The sequence below is a fragment of the Polypterus senegalus genome, chromosome 8, assembly GCF_016835505.1.
Source record: "Polypterus senegalus isolate Bchr_013 chromosome 8, ASM1683550v1, whole genome shotgun sequence".
NCBI classification, from domain to species: domain Eukaryota; kingdom Metazoa; phylum Chordata; class Cladistia; order Polypteriformes; family Polypteridae; genus Polypterus; species Polypterus senegalus.
In genome coordinates, this window is record NC_053161.1 from 26,980,687 (window position 1) to 26,999,962 (window position 19,276).

Consider the following 19,276-nt stretch of genomic DNA (forward strand, 5'->3'; position numbering starts at 1 on the left):
GCACAGGTGTGGTTTCAAAGCTGATTGGTTAATTAGTGTAGGTGTGTTTTGAAAGCAAACATTAACATGGGGCTAATATTTTTGACCACCCCATTTTTTGCTACATTTGATATACAGCAAGACTAAAAATATATTTTATATTACAAAATGTATCAAAAGCTAGTAAATAGCACTGGTGGATGTTTGATTATATCAAGTTTCATCAATGTTGCAAACTTTGGGAAGAAGTTTAGGAAAATGTTCCATGATTCCAGGGGGGCTAATAATTTTGGCCTCAAGTATATATATATATATACTTATAAATATATATACTACTGCTCCAGAAAATTAAAGGAACACTTTTTACACATTTTAATCAGAGTATAGCATCAAGTCAATGAAACTTCTGGGATATTGTTCTGGTCAGTTAAGTAGGAGAGGGGGATGTTCATTAGTTTCAGCTGCTTTGGTGTTAATGAAATTAACAGCAGGTGCACTAGTGGGGTAACAATGAGACAACCCCCAAAACAGGAATGGTTTAACAGGTGGAGGCCATAGACATTTTTCCCCTACTCATCTTTTCTGACTGTTTTTTCACTAGTTTTGCATTTGGCTATGGTCAGTGTCACTACTGGTATTATGAAGCGATGCCTGGACCCAACAGAGGTTGCATAGGTATTCCAACTTCTCCAGGATGGCACACCAATATATGCCATTCCCAGAAGGTTTGCTGTGTTTCCCAGCACAGTCTCAATGGCATGGAGGAGATTCGAGAAGACAGGCAGTAAACGCTAAGAAAACTGGACAGGGTCGTAGAAGGTCCTTAACCCATCAGCAGGACCTGTATCTGCTCCTTTGGGCAAGGAGGAACAGGATGAGCACTGCTAGAGCCCTACAAAATGGCTTCCAGCAAGCCACTGGTGTGAATGTCTCTGACCAAACAATCAGAAACAGACTTCATGAGGGTGGCCTGATGGCCTAATGTCCTTTTGTGGGCCCTGTGCTCACTGCCCGGCACCGTAGAGCCTGATTGGCATTTACCATACAATAACAGAATTGGCAGGTCCACCAGCAGCCTAAGTCAGCAGAGAGCTGAGGAGACTTCATGCCAGCAAAGCAGTAGGTCTAGATGGAGTATCGCCATGACTGTTGAAGGCTTGTGCGTTGGAGCTGGGGAGTCCTCTACAGCGCATTTTCAACCTGAGCTTGGAATAGGGGAGAGTCCCAAGGCTTTGGAAAATATCTTGCATCACCCCAGTCCCAAAAGTATCACGTCCTGGTGAGCTGAATGACTTCAGACCTGTTGCCCTAATGTCACATGTGATGGAGACCATGGGGCGGTTGCTGCTCTACCACCTGAGGCCACAGGTCCGCCACGCTCTTGACCCGCTGCAGTTTGCATACCAGGAGAAGGTGGGAGTGGAGGATGAATTCAAACCACCTACAACTGAACACCAGCAAAATCATGGAGCTGGTGGTGGATTTTAGGATGCCTAGGCCCCTCATGGACCCTGTGATCATTAGAGGTGCCTGTGTGCAGACAGTGAAGACCTATAAATACCTGTGAGTACAGCTGGATGAATAACTGGACTGGACTGCCAATACTGATGCTCTGTGCAAGAGAGGACAGAGCCGACTATACAATGTCAATGTCAATTTATTTATATAGCACATTTAAAACAACATAGTAATGCTGTGGCCAAAGTGCTTTGCAATAATAGAATAAAAAAAAAGCTAAACAATTAACATAAAAACATAAATAGAAAATAATATTTGAACATAAAATAAGATACATAATAAATAAAAATAATGTTATATAATCACAAAGAGGAAACCATCAGTATTAATGAGAGTCACGGAATGCAAATGAATAGAAATGAGTCATTAATCTTGTTTTAAACAGTTCAATTGTAGACAACTCCTTTATATGATGAGATAAAGAGTTCCACAGGCGAGGTGCAGCAGCTGCAAAGGCCCTGTCCCCCTTGGTTTTACACTTGGTACAAGGGACAACCAGAGACAACTGACCAGAAGATCTAAGCACTCTAGCTGGCTGGTGTAAAACACAAAAAATTCAGATAAATAGGCAGGAGCAAGCCCATGTAAAGATTTAAAAACTAGCAGCAAGATTTTAAAATTAAACTGACAGGCAGCCAGTGTAAAGAAGCTAAAATAGGTGAAACAGAGTCATACTTTCTTGCCCCAACCAGAAAGCGAGCGGCAGCATTTTGGACCAGCTGTAACCTGTGTATCAGAGATTTGCTAATCCCAGAATACAGCGAGTTGCAGTAATCGAGGTGAGAAAAAATAAAAGCATGAGTAGCTTTCTCAAGATCCCTAGAAGATAAAAATCTTACCTGATAGACAAAGTTGGAAAAAGAAACTCTTGACTACAGAATTTACTTCTTTCTCAAAAGAGAGGTTACTATCAAATGTAACACCAAGATTGCGGAGTTGAGGTTTGGAAAAGACAGAGAAAGAGCCGAGAAGTCCAAGACCAATTTGGGCTTTAGCTGATGGACCCACTATAAGCACCTCCGTTTTATTTTGATTTAGATCAAGAAAATTATTAGCCATCCAGGATCTTAGTTCAGACAGACAGTTGTGGAGTTGATTTGTTGCAGAGTTGCAGACAGGAATATAAACCTGAGTATCATCAGCATAGCAGTGAAAAGAAATGTTAAATTTCCTAAAAATCGCTCCAATAGGTTAAAGGTATATAGAGAATAAAACAGGATCCAAAATGGATCCCTGAGGAACACCATATGTAAGAGGAGCAGTAGATGAAAAAGAGGAATTAAAAGTCACTGAAAAGTGTTTACCAGTTAAATATGACCTGAATCCATTAAGAGCAGCCCCTTTAAGCCCAACAAGATGTTCAAGCCACATCAGCAATATTTCATGGTCATGTCCCAAAGGCAGCGGACAGGTCAAGGAGGAGAAGGACTGCCGCATCACCTGAGTCAGTAATAAGAGAGATGTTGAACACTTTCAGGAGTGCCGTTTCAACACCCTGATAACGCCTAAAGCCAGATTGGTAGATCTCAAATAAATTATTGGAGTTAAGGTGATCGACCAATTGATTATAAATAATTCTTTTTAGAATTTTAGCCAGAAATGGCAGTTGGGAAATTGGACGAAAATTGGCTAAAACTCCAGGATCTAATTCTGCCTTTTTTAGACGGGGATGGACTGCAGCATGTTTAAAAATGAGGGCACAATCCCCGAACTAATAGAATCATTTATAATCGCTAGTAAGGATGGGCCCCCAACACATCAAAGGCTTCCAGTAAAAAACGTGGTGGAACAATATCCAGGGGGCTAGAAGCTGGTTTAATCGTTCAATAGGTGTTTTTAGCTGTGAAAGTGAGACTAGATCAAAGGATTCTAGGACAATGCCACGATTAACAGTAGAACGTTTACATTGAGTTTGAACAATACCACGGTGGATAGTATCAATTTTGCTGACATAGAATTATAGAAACTGCTCACATGAATGAGCAGTGTTATTTAATCCCATTACAGAATGAGGGTGAATGGGCGCATTAATTGAATTAAATAAGACCCTAGGAATCTTTGAATGACGGGATACTAAATCGGCAAAAAAGTCTTGTTTCGTTTTCTTAACTTCAGCCACGAAATTGAAAAGAGAAGTCCTGAAAATCTGTTTAGAGACAATCCGTCCATCTTTTTTCCAACGCCGTTATGCAATTTGACAGGAGTGGCACAGTGATCGTGTATTTTCATTTAGCCAGGGAGCTGGTCTTCCCTTATTACTGCGTATCTTGGGCGGAGCAATTGCTTCTAAAACCATTTTACAGGAAGAATTACATTTTACGACAGAATCATCGATACAATTATTTTGGACATGCACATAAAGACTAGAGAAAATGGTTTTAAAATCAGATATAATAGAAGAATTTAAAAAGCGCGAGCATCGTGGGGGACAGCTATTAGTTGGGCCATCAACAGTAATATTCAGATCCATCATTATAGAAAAGTGATCAGTGAAATAAACCAATATTATTCACTGAAATATCACGAGTAAGAACGAGATCAAAGGTGTGACCGAGAGAGTGAGTTGGCGTATTAATGTGCTGTATAAAATCAAATGAGTCCAATAGTGATAAAAAATTATTGACCAAAGGTTTCGATTGACAACAAACGTGAATGTTGAAATCACTAACAATAAATTCTTTGTCATGGGAGAGGGTGATATCAGCCAGGAGATCAAAGAATTCAGAAATGAAAGTATCATTAATTACAGGAGGTCTATAAACCACGGCAAACAGAAGAGAAGGGGAGCTGCACACTTCGAAAAGTTGAAGTTCAAAGCTGCTTGTAAGGCTCCGACACAATAACATACTTTTAAAAACAGTGGCAATGCCCCCACCATGACGAGTCAGACGAGGAGAGTTTAAAAATGAATAACCCGATGGAACCAAGTCAGTAAAACATGAGCAGTCACCATTTAAAATCCAATTCTCAGTGATGAAGAAGAAATCCAGATTATTTGAGGTAGTAAAGTCTTGCAGAATAAAAGTTTTATTAGACACTGATCTCATGTTCAAGAGAGCAGCCTTGATAGAAGTAGAAGAGCTCATTGCAGGATGAGCACAGGTGAGTGTGCAGAGATTAGCAGTGTTTACTACTCGATTGCAGACCGAGGAAAAGTGATGCTGTCTTGAAATGGAGAAATTAAATCCGGTGTGCAGCACCCATGAACCAGTGATGGAGTCCTGAGCAGGAGAAGATGGGTCATAGACGACTCGCAGGCATTGGGAAACAAAGCTCTGGGACTTGAGTCGGCATTGTTTAACAGCAATTCCAGCTCTTTTCCCACGACAGCGGCGGGTGCGTTTGCGTCTCCGAGGGGCATTCAACTCACTGATACTGGTGAACACCGGCGTCCAGGTGAAGAAGTCAGGAGATGAAAATTGAGAGTAAAGCAAGCCAGAAAATATGTTTAGTAAAGACTCATGAATATAGGACAGTGACTATTGGGATAAACTAAAACATAAAAACAAAGTTAAAACATAGACTAGAGAAACGACCAGACGGCCAGCCACACCAGTCGGCACCATCTTTTCAGTGTAAGAGTGGTACAGGATGTGTACAAGGGAAGTGTGACTGTCTGACATCTGTGGCGGAGCGACGGACGCTGAGCAGGCTCCTGTCAATCATGGAGAATCCACTGAACAATATCATCTCCAGACAGAGGAGCATATACAGTAATATATTGCTATAATATAATATATTTGTGTGTATGTATATATATATGTAAAATATATTTTTGTGTATATGTATATATGTATCATTGTAGCAAAACATTGTCTTTGTTGGTTTAGGTGAAAGTTTCTTAATTTTCAAATATATGGCTTAATTTCCCTTTAATTCTAATTCATTTTTTTGTTATTTTCACAGATGAACCTATAAAAAAACAAGTCAATCTACAGAATGACAGCATCATTAGAGAAGGTATTCATTCTTTTGAAAAGTCATTCAGTTCAGAGGATTCTTCAAGCTTTGTTAATAATACAAATAATAAATCCTATTCACGCACACGGCAGAAGAGATTTTTGTCATACCCAAGGTTTGTGGAAGTGATGGTAACTGCGGACACCAAAATGGTCCGTCATCATGGGCACAACTTAGAACACTACATCCTTACTTTGATGTCGGTAGTAAGTCATTTCATTTTCTATACTTTGCCTTTCTCTAATGTTTCTGGGTATTTTTATTCAAAATTGCTTTATATTTTAATTTTTTGTATTTTATGCATATTTCAAAACAATGTTGAATTACATTTTAATATGTTGGGTTATTTTGAGCTTGCTTGTATTTGTACAGTTAAAAACACCCAAAACCATAATGTATTTGCATCTTCAGTTAATTGTTTATTAAAAAATGGATTTCTTGCTTTTACTTCAAAAGATAAGATAATTTTACAAAGATGACTATTCAAATTTTCTGCTAATTGTCAAAGGGTATTGTATTGCATAAAACTTGGATAACACAAGGAAAGTTGTTTTCCCGCATTAGAAAATATGTTTGTTGCTGAATGATGATAAATACCTTATGAGATGAAGGTTTATTATCTGGCTCCATCATGTAGAAAATCCTTGCTTCAAGCCAGATAAAGGAGGATTTACCTATAAATGGGAAACAGACAATACTCAGCAATAACTATTTGTTAGCCTTCCCAAAAAGAATTTATATTCAGAAGTTTCCCTGGTCATGCCTCTGACATACTTTAGATTACTACTTTGGTTTCTGTTCTAAACTGAAGGGGCAGTTTATAAAGCACTGGTGAACTTTCTAAATAACTTTTAAAATATGTTCTAAGTCTTGATATACTATGTAGGGTTGTTAGTAATTAAGTGTTGTTTGATTAATTACATTATCGGCTAAGGCTGAATAGCCTTTTCAGTTATAAATTAATTACTGTTTGCATTGGATAACTGCTTTGCTGCATTGTAACACATAATGTAGATTTAATTTTGAGAGTTGGGTTTCATTTAAAATGGCAGGAGGGCAGCAATTATCTACATGTCATATTTTTTAAAATCTGAAAATGGGAGACATGCACGTAAATGTAGCTTTGGGAGCATTTCGAATGAAAAGGCTATATAATTTGCTGCTGTTTGAAAGCTGTGAAAGTAAATCGCACAAATGGTTCATAGACCAAGTAATCAGTTATCTTGAATCAAGATACCACACTCCATCTGAGGCAATGTCACCTGCTATTAGAAAAAGTACTGCAAAGACAGAAGGCCAGAAAACCCAGCTAGGAATAGCTGATAAGCTTGAACTCTCACATTCAATTTTCCCTGTATGAAGTGCATGCAGATTTCTTTTTTCTGATAAACCAACATTTTTTGAGTGTCAGTATCCATATATATAATTCACTAAGGCAAGACAACCATGGAAAGCACGGCAGAAGGGGTGTGGATTCATTAAGCCGCTAACAAGTAAGACACCTATGGCGCATGCAGGAAGGAGCCACGCCGCAGGTGAATCACCATATGCAGCATGTACAACGGTTTGCGAGGGGTATCCCATGGGATCCTTAAAACATTCCTTTACAACTGAGGTTAAAACACAATGAAGTAAGCAGTCTTTAAAAACCGAGTTTTCGGTTACGACGCACGACCGCGTGCACCATAGCAAACTGTTTTACACGCTGCATACAGCAATTCGCATCCGCGACAAACATGCGTCTTCTTAGATGCTCCTGCAGGAACACGGAAAGTCTACGTGAGTCACAGGTGCATCTGGACTGTGCAAAGACGACAACGACTCAAATAACGAGTTGGAGGTGGGCACATGAGCGATGGCTGTCCACCAGTTTTCAGTCACGGACGATTGTGTGTTGGTTCATTCTGTGCATTTTTACTATGTTGCTTTTCTTGCTGATTTATTACAGTACCGATTTTTCAAATGTTAATTTTGTCCCTGTGCTTAAAAATCATTAAAAAACCGGCCTGATTATGCGGTGTATGGTATGCCGCAGGTTGGCTAGTTAGCAACATATTTCTGTACATAGAACAGAAAATCTCACGTACGTAGTGTATTGCATATTTAATGTTAAATATTAAAAAATGAATTAAACCTATAAAACAAAGATTTTGTAAAAAGTTTATTTCTACTTAGAATTTCACTGAATATTCAAAAAGTTTCTTTTCTGAACTTTTCCGTCTTCCATAACTTGTAAACTCTACGAGCGTTAACAGTCTGTCCAGAATTTAAGTAGAGTTTAATTCTCATCAGGTTTTCCAAGTGCATGGTATGTGCCAATTGTACCCAGAAGTGAAAATAAGTCCTTTAAAGGGATTTTGTTGTTTAGTAAATATAACCTTATCTGAACATGTTTTTACACTTCCAGTTTCTAATTTTTCCTTAACAAGTATCTTGAACCTCATTTAGTGGTTTAACACAATCACTTCTGCCTCTGCAGCTTCTACAAATTTTTCCTTTTTAACAGATGACTTGCAAAAAATTGTGTAAATAGTCCTTAGCAAAGTCTTAATGTCACTCATCAAGGGAATGTTCTTCCAAGCATCATCTCTACACAGTTCCTCACAAACTGTCACACAGTGTTTTTCTGATAAGTGTGGAATGGTTTGCTGCTAAAGCTTTTTGTTTGCCCTCCATGATGCCTTGTCCGAGGTAAACATTATCATCTGGTTTAAATTTAACTTCTTGTCCATATAAAACTGAGACTAGATAAACTGGGACATGCTATTAATGTTATCATGCCAGTGAACACAGATTTATAAATGGATTTGCTTTCATTCGTAAAGTTAATAAATAAAGTTATGATTTTTGAAACCATTAGGTCAGTTAATTTATGGACAGTCAAGGACGGGTAGACTGATTTTCTAATTTTCATTTAACATGTCATTTTTTGATTGTTGAATTTAGGCTCTTGATGAACTCAATGGTGTAATTCTTACTTTGCCATCTATGTGGTGTTTTCACATATTTGGCAGCATGATCATGAATATTCTGAACTGCCGATATAAAATAATTTATTTTCACAGCTAGCAAAACGTTATTTATAAAAACTTTTACCTTGTCAGGTGTTTTTTTTTTTTCAACAAACCTTTTGATTGATTTTCAAGTTTCGTGACTGAACTGATGTGAAATTTCTGGTTCAAACTGAGATGTTCCACTTTCCATTTGCTCCATGTTTTCCCCGAGGTCCCTTTGTTTAAAGATCCTGCTTTCAAACATATTGTGCAAATTACATCATCCGTCTTTAAGTAGTTAAAAATTTGTCCTAGAAGTACGTGCTTTCTGGCACTATGTGGTAAGCTTGTTTCAATAAAACCCCAAACACATTCAATGCACAACTTGATCACTCTTCATCTTTTTACTTAGACATGGTTAAAATGACAAAGAAACAACAGCATAGACCGTTCTATTTAGCATAATTTCATTGAAACATGTTCAGACTGGGTCAGTAATTGATTTCACTTAATTAATTTTTATTTCTTTTTGGCTAATTTAATTTAGTTTGAAAGTCAGGTCTTTTTGTGAGCGACACTCACAATTTAACATCTGTCGTCAGCGCTTCTAAAACATACAAATGACCGCTCACACACTCAGCTTATAGGGAATATTACTCATAACTCTCTTTGGATTGCGCTGACAATCAAGAATCTTATTACATTAATGTGTAACTACTTAGATGAAGACTAAAAGGTGAAGTTTGATGTCTTACAGACTTAGAATTTAACAACCTAACATACAGCTGACAGTCTTGCCTAGAATCAAATTGCCACTGTTCACACATGAAGACAAAGTGGTTATGTGTGCTCATGATAATGCACAAAACATTGTTGTTATTCACCAACCTCTGTGAAATACTTTCACTTATTGTGAAAACAAATTTTTACACATATAACTAAAATCTTATTTGGGTTATTAAGTAGGTCTGTTTTTGTCAGTTTTTAACCATTCTAGTTCAATTTGTTTCAGTTTTGGAACCGTTGTTATTTCAACAGGTTTATTAATTTTGTCATTGTTCTGGTGATGCTATTTTCTGTTATTTTTTCTATAGCTACTACCATTTTGTGACTGTCTTTCTTCAGATGCTAGCTACACACACACACTTCTGCCTTGGAAATCTGGCTGTGTGCTGTCAGACACTGTTCTGGAGTCGCAAAATTCAATAGTGGATGCTATAAGAGATGTGGCCAATGAAGGAATATAAGGGCTACGAAATGTGATATTAACCACAATTTAAATTAATTGGTTAAAAAAATAAATGCTGCATCTGATTACCTGTTTTTGCATTCTGCTAATTTTATTCAAATGAAGCTGTAATGCTGCCCAATTTGGCTGATCATTTGGTGGGTTAGGGTCAGGTTCATCATACCACATCTCTTCACGTGCAGGCAAGCCGCTTAACACTTTCTGTGGACTATAGAGCAGCACATTAATAGAGTGGAAATGCCTTCTAATTACATACGCAAATTTATACTCTATAGTGTAGCACTGTCGCAGAGCGACACAATGGGTCAATTCCCTTCTCTTTATTTACATGGCTATTTGAGGTGACTTCCTATATTTAAAAGAACTGTTTGCCAGTCGTCATCATCTCTAAATACATTCTCTCTTCTAATTCTCTCATTTGCGATGTCTTCTAGCAACACTAAAGTAGCTATGGTAGCTGGAATAGTTTAGCCATTCCATGCACCATTATATTGTTACAGAAAGATTGCAATCAAGTTAATTAAATTTGTGAACAATACCCTGTGTTAGGATATAGCGGGTTGGATAATGGATGGATGGAGGCAATTAATTTCGCTGTATTTGATACATCCCCCATCATTGATGCAAATATGAAAAAGAAAGGTAAATTACACAGAAACAGTAGCACTGCTTTGACGCTGGGTGCCGCCAGTTTGCAAAACTGAACTTACAGAATATTCTTGCCAATTATTGGATTTTGTTTCTAATTGTACCCTGTAATCCCATCATCTCTTGGATCCTTGACTGTCAAAATAGGAATAAAAAACATGATTTGAATATGTACCTGCTGTCAAGCCATTGTGACTGTATGTGATTCAAAATGTGCAATAGCACTTTTGCAGATACAGAATCAACATACACATCCACAAACACAGTGGGTTGACAGCAGATGTCTACTTAAATTAAACATATATGAATTATATATTCAAGTTTTGTGTTGCATTAATCATTCCTGATTCTGCCACAGTACAATCATGGAGGTGTGTCAGTTTCAAGCAAAGTTAAATAGCTATATATTGTCTCTTTTCATACATTGTCAGGTTGCCGTGTCTGTAATAAAACAGTGTGTGCATTCCAACGCTGTGCTATTTACCCATGACTTCTTCAATTCACTGTGTGCCATCTTTCACTTTCTACATTGGGAAACTGAAGCTGTGTATGAATTACTCCAAATTGTGTGAAAAAATGCTAATCTGCTAATAGGACAAGAAAAAACCTGCAGGTATGCCACCAGAAACCCAGCTGGGCGCATTCGGCAAAAAAAAAAAGACTATAGACTGTTGTTGGTAATTAAGTGATACATTATAAGTAAAAATGTGTACTTTAATGAAGTAAAAACTCATAGTTTGTGCAAGTAAAGATTTGTTTAAATGAAAAAAGTATTACTACTTATAATTGGTATTTTTTGTTTGTTATTTGAACAAGATAAATGTCCTACTGGCAAACTTCTGGCTGAAATTTAAACAAACTTGGCCTGCAAACATCACAGCCTTACTCATTTGTGGTGCAAAAAAAACTCAGCAATATAAAAAAAAACAGTTGGATAGTTTTGAATTAATGGCAGCAAACTTAAGTTTTTTCCTTTGAGAAATAAGCAACACTGCTTCACTGTTTCAACTGTCCTATCATGCTAGGAAATCTAATCAAAAATTTTTCATAATGTCCATTCCTTTTTTAAAAACCTCCAGAATATTTAGCTTGGTGTTTTTATAAATAACACATTATATAGTGTAATTTTTTCAAGTCAGCCAAATTTCCATTTAGAAATGTTTCTTTTAAACTGGTAAGCATTAACTTTGTCCACAGCATTGGTCTAGGGTAGGACTTTGTAATCACATAAACTATGTTAAGCAATACTGTGTTAAATATAAAAGTGTTTGTTAATATTCTTGCACGTGCTATTTCAAGGCAGAAATGCGTGGCCAAAAAAAAAAAGTGGTATTTTCCAAGTCAAAATGACTTTCTTCTCCATCTTGGTGTACAGTATACAGTCGACCCTTGACATACGACCCTCCTGACATGCGAACAACTTGATTTAGGACCAAAATTTTTGTTTTGATTTACGACCAACATCTTGCGTTACGACCCGAATGCGGTCACGTGTATCCGCTTGTGCGATTGTAAACAAACAGCCGAGAGCGTTCGTAAGCGTCAGTCGGTGCCCAGATACATGTGTTTGTGGAAGTAATTTCGGTCAGTGCAGTGATTTACCTATATATATAATTCACTAAGACCATGGCAAGCAAGACGCATAATTGCAAAGGAAGGAAGAGAAGGTAACGAAGGTAAAGAAAGCGATTGTTAAGGGATGTTAGCTAGCGGGCTGGCACGGCACATGTTGATGTCATCAGGCTGAGTCAGCACCGGCTTGCTTTGGAGTGTATTATTACAGCAGTTCACAACACGGCTAGCTTTGAACTGAGTGCTTGACTACTGTCATTATTAACTTGAGAAACAGCGATCACAATCGAAACGAAGAAGGATATTGTGCGGAAATATGAGAGTGGCGTTCGTTACCGATCTTGCTAATATGTACAGCATGTCGAAATCCACCATCTCGACAATTTTACAAAGAAAAGATTTGCATAAGGAGGCTCCTTCTGTTTCATTCTCCTCCTCCTTCCTTCCTGCAGCCCAAAGATGTCAAATTAAATGGTGAGTACAGTATGAAATTGTTGTTTCTGGTAGACTTGGCACTTTTTATAACTTTTTGGTTAGTACATTAGAAAAATTATTGGAGTTTTGGTAAATTATGCGCATTATACAACCCTTTTTTATTATGAAAAGGTTAAGTAAGTGTTGTTGTGGGAGGTTCGGAGCGAATTATGGGTATTTCCATTATTTCTTATGGGAAAAATAGTCTTGACTTTCAACCAACTTGAGTTACAAGCAGCCCTCGCGAACGAATTCAGTTCGTAAGTCAAGGGTCCACTGTATTAATGTGCCAAATGAAATTGGGTTTTAAAGTGAAGAATATTTTATAAATTTTAAAATGTAGCTATCCTGCTCTTGCATTTCATAGTGGAAGTTATGGGTGCCTGTATCAAAGTGTAGGAAAAAAAAACAACTTAAAACTCACTGAATGTGTCTATTTTTCAAGGCAAAAATACTATAGATTATTGATCCGTATCTTGAGATTACACACTGTGACCAGAAAGGGGACTTGCAGCACCCCAAACTTAAGATACAACCACCATGACACAAGTCCTTATTTAATAAATGGTTTATTTTTAAAAATATCTTAAAAAATTAACACAGTCAAAATTCCAATTCAGTTCTTTTTCTTCTCTTTGCCTCTATCCTTCCACTCCTCCAGGCTAGCTTTGTCCTTATTTCATCCAACTCCAACTCACCTTTCAAGCACATTGCAATAAGTTGCATATTTGTTTCATCATCCGCACACGCACTAGGGCCAGTTTGCCAATTAATGCCAATTAATCTAAGTTTCATCAAGTTGAAGTTTAGTAAGTTTAGTGGAGATGTTTAGCATTGGCAGAGTAGTAATGCAGAGCTGTCATTCCTGCTTCACAGTGCCAACTTCTACTTGGAGATTGTATATTCTCCCTGTGTTTTTACAAGGGCTGCCAGATGGAATGTAACTATTCAAATATAATTCGAAATTATTTTAAAAAGTTTTTTTTTTTTTGAAGGCAAAAGCTAATATTTGATTTAAAAGTTTGGTTATTTGTTTTACATGCACTAATTTGGTACTCAGTTAATTTGGTGAAAGCTGCATTATTTCAAGGTCTGATTTTGCACTTCACTTCCATGATCAGCCCTTTCATAATTTTGAATGATTAACTTGTTATCCTTATTGCTAAAACAAACAATGAGATCCCTTTGCAATGTAGTTTTTGGTTGTTCCATGTCACAGAGTACTTGGAGAAGTTTTTCTAAACACTATTCCGGTGACTGGAAAGCATTATTTTGCTTCTGATTCAGTCTCATTCATTCTTAAACCCGAGATCCCTGACTGTTGTTTAATGCTAAGACCTTCTCCTTAAAGCGAATGGAAAATTGCTAATAATTCTGATTTTCTTTTTATTACAATGCCTTAAATCCCCTCAATCTCCCCTTTAAAGAAAAAAACTGCTGTGTCCTACAAATAGCCACCATCTTACGTGGTTTACAGTTTGACACATAATGCATAAAAAATGAAGTGTGATTAAAAATATTGAGGCCACCTGTATTGAATTATTGCTGAATCTGTAACAGAGAGGAAAAGTAGACAAATTGTGTGGGTCTGACTTAATATCAAATCCTGTAAGCCACACAAGAGCCGCTTTCCTGGGAGAGCCAAAGACGGTGACAGACTTTTTATTCTGAATGCCGTGATATTAAGGGTACAAAACAAGCCTGCCTTTGACATGTGTTCTCTTTCACTTTGTTCTCTATTCTCACTCTGTTTTGATCTTACAAACTTATCCATATTTCCCTGTGATTCTTATAAGGACAGCAAGCAGTCATGAAATGGAGTTTAAACTCATATGAGCCACACATACTGACACTGTACTCAACTACATTATTATTTTTTACTTTTTTCCACACATGGTGACTGTGCAAATCACAAAGTGCTTATGACAATGTTGTGTAGATTGTGTAGCACTCAGCTGGTGTCCCTGCGCTGCAAACTTATTGTAAAGTGTTTGTTACTATATTAATAAAGTATGTACAAATGTACATGTACAGTATAATACCCAGAATCTTTAACCTAAGTTAGAATAGATTTGAATATGTACCTATTTTAATTGGAATATTTGAACCTTATGTTTTGGCTAATTTGACAACTGTAGTACTTACTAATTGACAGGTATCAGTGAGTGTTGGTGAGTTTACCCACTTAAAATATTGTCCTGTTATTTTATTAACATATCCTCCGCAAGAATGACTCAACATACATTCAAAAATATTTTTATACTCCACAGAAGTTGCAACTTTCAGGTGGTTTGGATCTTTTAATGCAAGACTTTTATCAAAAATACAATGTAGTGTAATCAGTTCTGTACCGATTTACTGTTTTTTGTCCAAAGTTCAATACAACATGTATGGGTGATTTTCACTACTGCATGAATCTCGCTGTGTGGACTGTATAAAATAACAAAACAGAATGTAATTGGCAAAAAGTAGACACATTTAGGAAAATGTAATCACATGATTTGAGCACACTTCTTGTTATAAGCCATAGCAGAACATGACCACTGAAGAAACCCAATCTAGGTGCGGTTAATAGGTAGGTTAATAAGCAGAATATAGCTTGGCATTTTGGGAGGGTGGTGGGAATTGTCATAACTTCATGCACAGTGCCTACTGTAAGCAGAGAGGCGCACAAGAAGCATGTCTTTACTTTGAGTAAACAGTATCAGGAATCTGTAGTGAGATGAATTTTTTCAAGTTTACTTGTTTAGTTTGTTGTCACAAGAATGCTTCAAATGGCATATTTCTTTAAACTGCCACCTTTGTTACTTCCATGTGACTTGAGAAATACTGAGCTTACCTTTTAAAAGAAAACCAATGCAGTCCTTTGGCTATCTTCCAAATTATATTTATAATCCAAATTGTACTTTTTATAATCTTATTTAACATTTCATCAAGTACCTTAAGAATTTTCTAATGTTTTCAAGGCATGCTTATTCATGAATCTGTGTGTGTGAGGCACATTGCCAAAATGTATTCATATATCTTCAGTTACTTAAGATGTAGAAGCCAAACTTTTTGCCTTCTTGTAATTCACACAAATCATCAGGTTTGCTTTAGAAACAATGGTCTAGAAGATGAAAAGTGTTTAATTGTAGCAAGCTGGCACTTTGTCTTGTCTATTTCTTAAGGGGATCCAAAATTGTAGGAGCATTGCTTTTTTCATGTCATAAACTCATCATTACCTGGTTTGACTTTATAGATTTATGGGAATATTTCCATTTCAGATTCTTAAATATATTTGTGACACCTGAGAGCAAATCATAAAATAAATGTCAAGTGTTTATAATGCATTGATATGTTGTTAGTTAATAATAATTCTTTCTGTGTAACTCAATATCTGAAAATGTCAGTGGATCTTTGAGTTTGCAGGGATTTACAGTATTGACTAGGAAATGCTGTTTAGCATTTTAAATGTTATTTTATATTGAAATTATTAACATATTCATAGCTTCCGTCACTTAGTCAATGACAAGGTGTCTAGGTCATCATAGCCAATATTATCAGTTTTGGGCACAAAGTATGCACCCATCCACACTTGACCAAGTAATCTAACATACATGTCTTTTGTGATGTGGGAGGAAGAAAACATGTAAACTCACAGAAATAGCAATCAAGCTCTGGATTTGAGCCCGGGATGCTAAGTATGTGAACCACCAGCAGTAATGAAACCAGCCCACCTTGAATTGTGAGGAGGAAATGTAGTTCTTATTCTGATGTTATTCTGGAAATGTTTCATTGATGACACAGAGATCCTTTGACTAGAGTTGAAATGTGACATTCAAAATTTAGAGAGCTGGCAAGTATCAATAATGTTGACTGAGAAAGAAGAGGCAATTTTATCTGTAGAAACTTAGCTGACTTCCATGCACTGATCAATCATTAAGTCATCAAGACAGACAGTGAGCTTTTCTGAAGCTGTTATACATCCATTATAGAATATCCTCTGCATACAACTGAAACAGCATGTTATGCTAGCAAATTAAGTATTATGGTGTCATTTGCAATTTTTGAAATGTCAGTGCAATTTACAAAAATTGAAAGGAATTTTTTATTTACTTCTTCTTCGTCAGCTTGATTGTTTTAGTAGAAAAAGCTTGTTGTAACTTTTTAAATTATTTCAGTTTTTCCTAGTCCACCAGACCCTTGGTAAAATGGTAGGGCAGATATCTTGGGATAAAACAAAAAAAGGAGAATATGGTTTCCACAGAACCGTGGAGTATAAAGAGAATTAATGGGCAAGTTGGAAGAATGCTCTCCAGATTGATCTAAAGCCATCTCCAAGATCTGATAGTCATAGATATTATTGATTACAACTCCCTTAACTGTTTAAATCTCAGTGCCAGGGCAAATAGATTTTCTTTTTGTAAATTGAGAAATCGTATCCACAACCTAAATGGACTCAGCTTTGCTTGAGACTTGTGGCTCTGCCTTCCATGATGAGGGCACCTTTACTGCCAAGTTTACTTGTTCCTTGCAGCATTTCTTTTATTGCCCATTGAGGTTAATGTTTCCTACCTCTTAAATGACATTTGTTTATCCTATCTTGAGTAATAAAATGGCTTGCCGATAACAGACTACTTCTATATATCCAGGTCATTAGACGCTGCTGAAGCTGCTGTCTGTCTTCTAGTCTTTTGGCACCTCTTGGCCATGTATAAAGAATTTGATATCTTCTATTATGACTTGAGCCACTAATTTGGTTGTTGAATTGTCGCCTCCAAAGGTGTGTACAACATACAGTGAAATTTTTACTTGCATGTCTGACTGAATTTCAACACATCAACATGCAGAGTTTCATGAAGATGATCTTTAAATTTAACAGTACAAGTTCCTAATGCATAGCACAAATCCAGGGATTTTTGAGTGTCCCCACACTAACCTTCACCTTCTCTTGTGATTTTACAGCAAGTTTAAATCAAGAGATGATTACTAATTAAGATGTTTAGCTCCATGGCAAATGGTGTGCTTAGTTCAACACTGTCTGACTAGTGTTTTTCAGTCTCTCACAAAAGATTAAACATCTTTCCCAACACTGAATTAATATTCCATGTCTCAAAAGTCAGTTTTCATTTTCAAAACGTAGTCCTTGACGCTCTGTCTAGCATACTCTATCTGATATTCACCTTTCTCCTTGCATAAATCAAACTCCTACAGAAGGTTCATGCAAGCTTTTTCAGACTAAGCCTTCCAGAGCTATACATATCATTCGTCCAGCAGCTGCTCACCAGCAGAAACCTTTTTAAACTCTTTTCTGGTAGGTTTCTTCTGGTGTTTCTCTTTTTGGATTAAGTTCTCTTGACTTTGGACTCATATTATTCTCTTTTGCATTTTTCTCTGCCTGTCTCCTTGCCTTGGAGTAATTGACCAAAAGTAACATTACCAGAACCCCAAGTCACCAAGTAGGGAAAGGCTAATTAATGTGTAATTAATTTGAAGTGCTGCTTCTAAACTCTGTCAAATTTAATTGAGAGTATAATACAGACCTTTGTCTGGATTGTTGCTCCCCGGTGGAATAAATTGGATATAACTTTGGGGTAGTTTGCTTTAGGTAGCCAGTAAAATATCTAAATAACCAAAGCAACCCAAATATATAAACGATTGCACCATTTATAGAACATATTTCTAAAACAATCAAAACAGAAAACTAAGAGGAATGACAAGGTAACCTAAACCAAAGTTGGAGGATGATTTTCAAGCCTGAAACCTGCACAAGTATGTAACATATAAAAACATCACTGAGGATGCAATGCAATCAGATTACTCTAAAACTGTCATAAAATACTGTTGAACAAATGACCTCATAGTCTTGAATATTTGAGTAGCTTCAGAAATATAGATATTTTCAAATGACTATAGATCAGGCTCACAGTTAGTCAAAATTAGGACCAAGTAGTTAAGGAGCAATTAGGAAACCTCTCATCTCATTATCAAGCTCGCCTACTCCTGATTTAGAATTATGGAAGGTAGGATCCGATCCTGGCAGCACTGAACAGATGGCAGGAAGTTGCCCTAGATAGAATGCCAAAACATAACAGGGCCTAAATACATAAGCCCATATACGAAGTATCTAAATTAAAAAAAAGGTTTAGTGCAGTATATTTATATAATTTATACTTTATATTTACAAATCGAAAGAGCAATGACTTTAAAATGAGTGCAATTAGGTCTCTGCTGTTGCATATTCCATCCGCTTTATACGGCCTGTATTATATGAAGTGTAGATGTAAAAGGAATAGGCTGTTTTTTATTTACATTTTGTTTGCAACTACTTTAAAATTGTGTTGCCCATTTGTAGTTAATGTTTTCCATTTCAATATATGAGTAAACCATTCTGCTTTCTTATGTGGCCCATGATTGTAGGTTACGTTAAGAAAAATATATTGGAAGCATTTATTTATATAAATTGAAGGCACAAACATTGTTTTTTTTCCTCAGGTTCTTCTAGAAATTGCCTTGCATTGTGCGGGTAAAGGCATAACATGAAAAAAGTGTTTAATTTTTCAGTGGTTGAAATAACCTTTCTCTACTAAATACAGTAGACAGAGTGCATCACTGTGAAGAACGGTCAGATATTATAATGGGTATAAAGGATTTTATTTTTTATATTACCCAATGTAGTTTGTAGTGATACCTGAGAAAAACTTTTTAATCTTATGTGTACATGAGATTAAAACAGGACTCCTGACCAGTGAATAAGGGTGAGGGACAGATCTTTAATTCACAAATATAGTATGTGGACTACTGGGAGGCGTGTACAACCACCCTAACACAGACAGGCAGAGACACGAGTTTGTCACACAGCACACGTTTATTCCCATGGGGAAGCACTTTTCTTTGCTCC

The 19,276-nt window shown here is 36.7% G+C and overlaps 1 protein-coding gene across 2 annotated transcripts in view; it reads left to right on the top strand.

Moving 5' to 3' along the window:
- Positions 1–19,276, top strand: part of LOC120533851 (A disintegrin and metalloproteinase with thrombospondin motifs 20-like) — a 423,413-nt gene that overhangs the window by 115,372 nt on the left and 288,765 nt on the right. For both annotated transcript variants that reach the window (XM_039760893.1, XM_039760894.1), the window contains exon 4: positions 5,404–5,663. In XM_039760893.1, the coding sequence (XP_039616827.1) occupies positions 5,404–5,663 (260 nt within the window). The remainder of the gene's footprint in view (positions 1–5,403; positions 5,664–19,276) is intronic.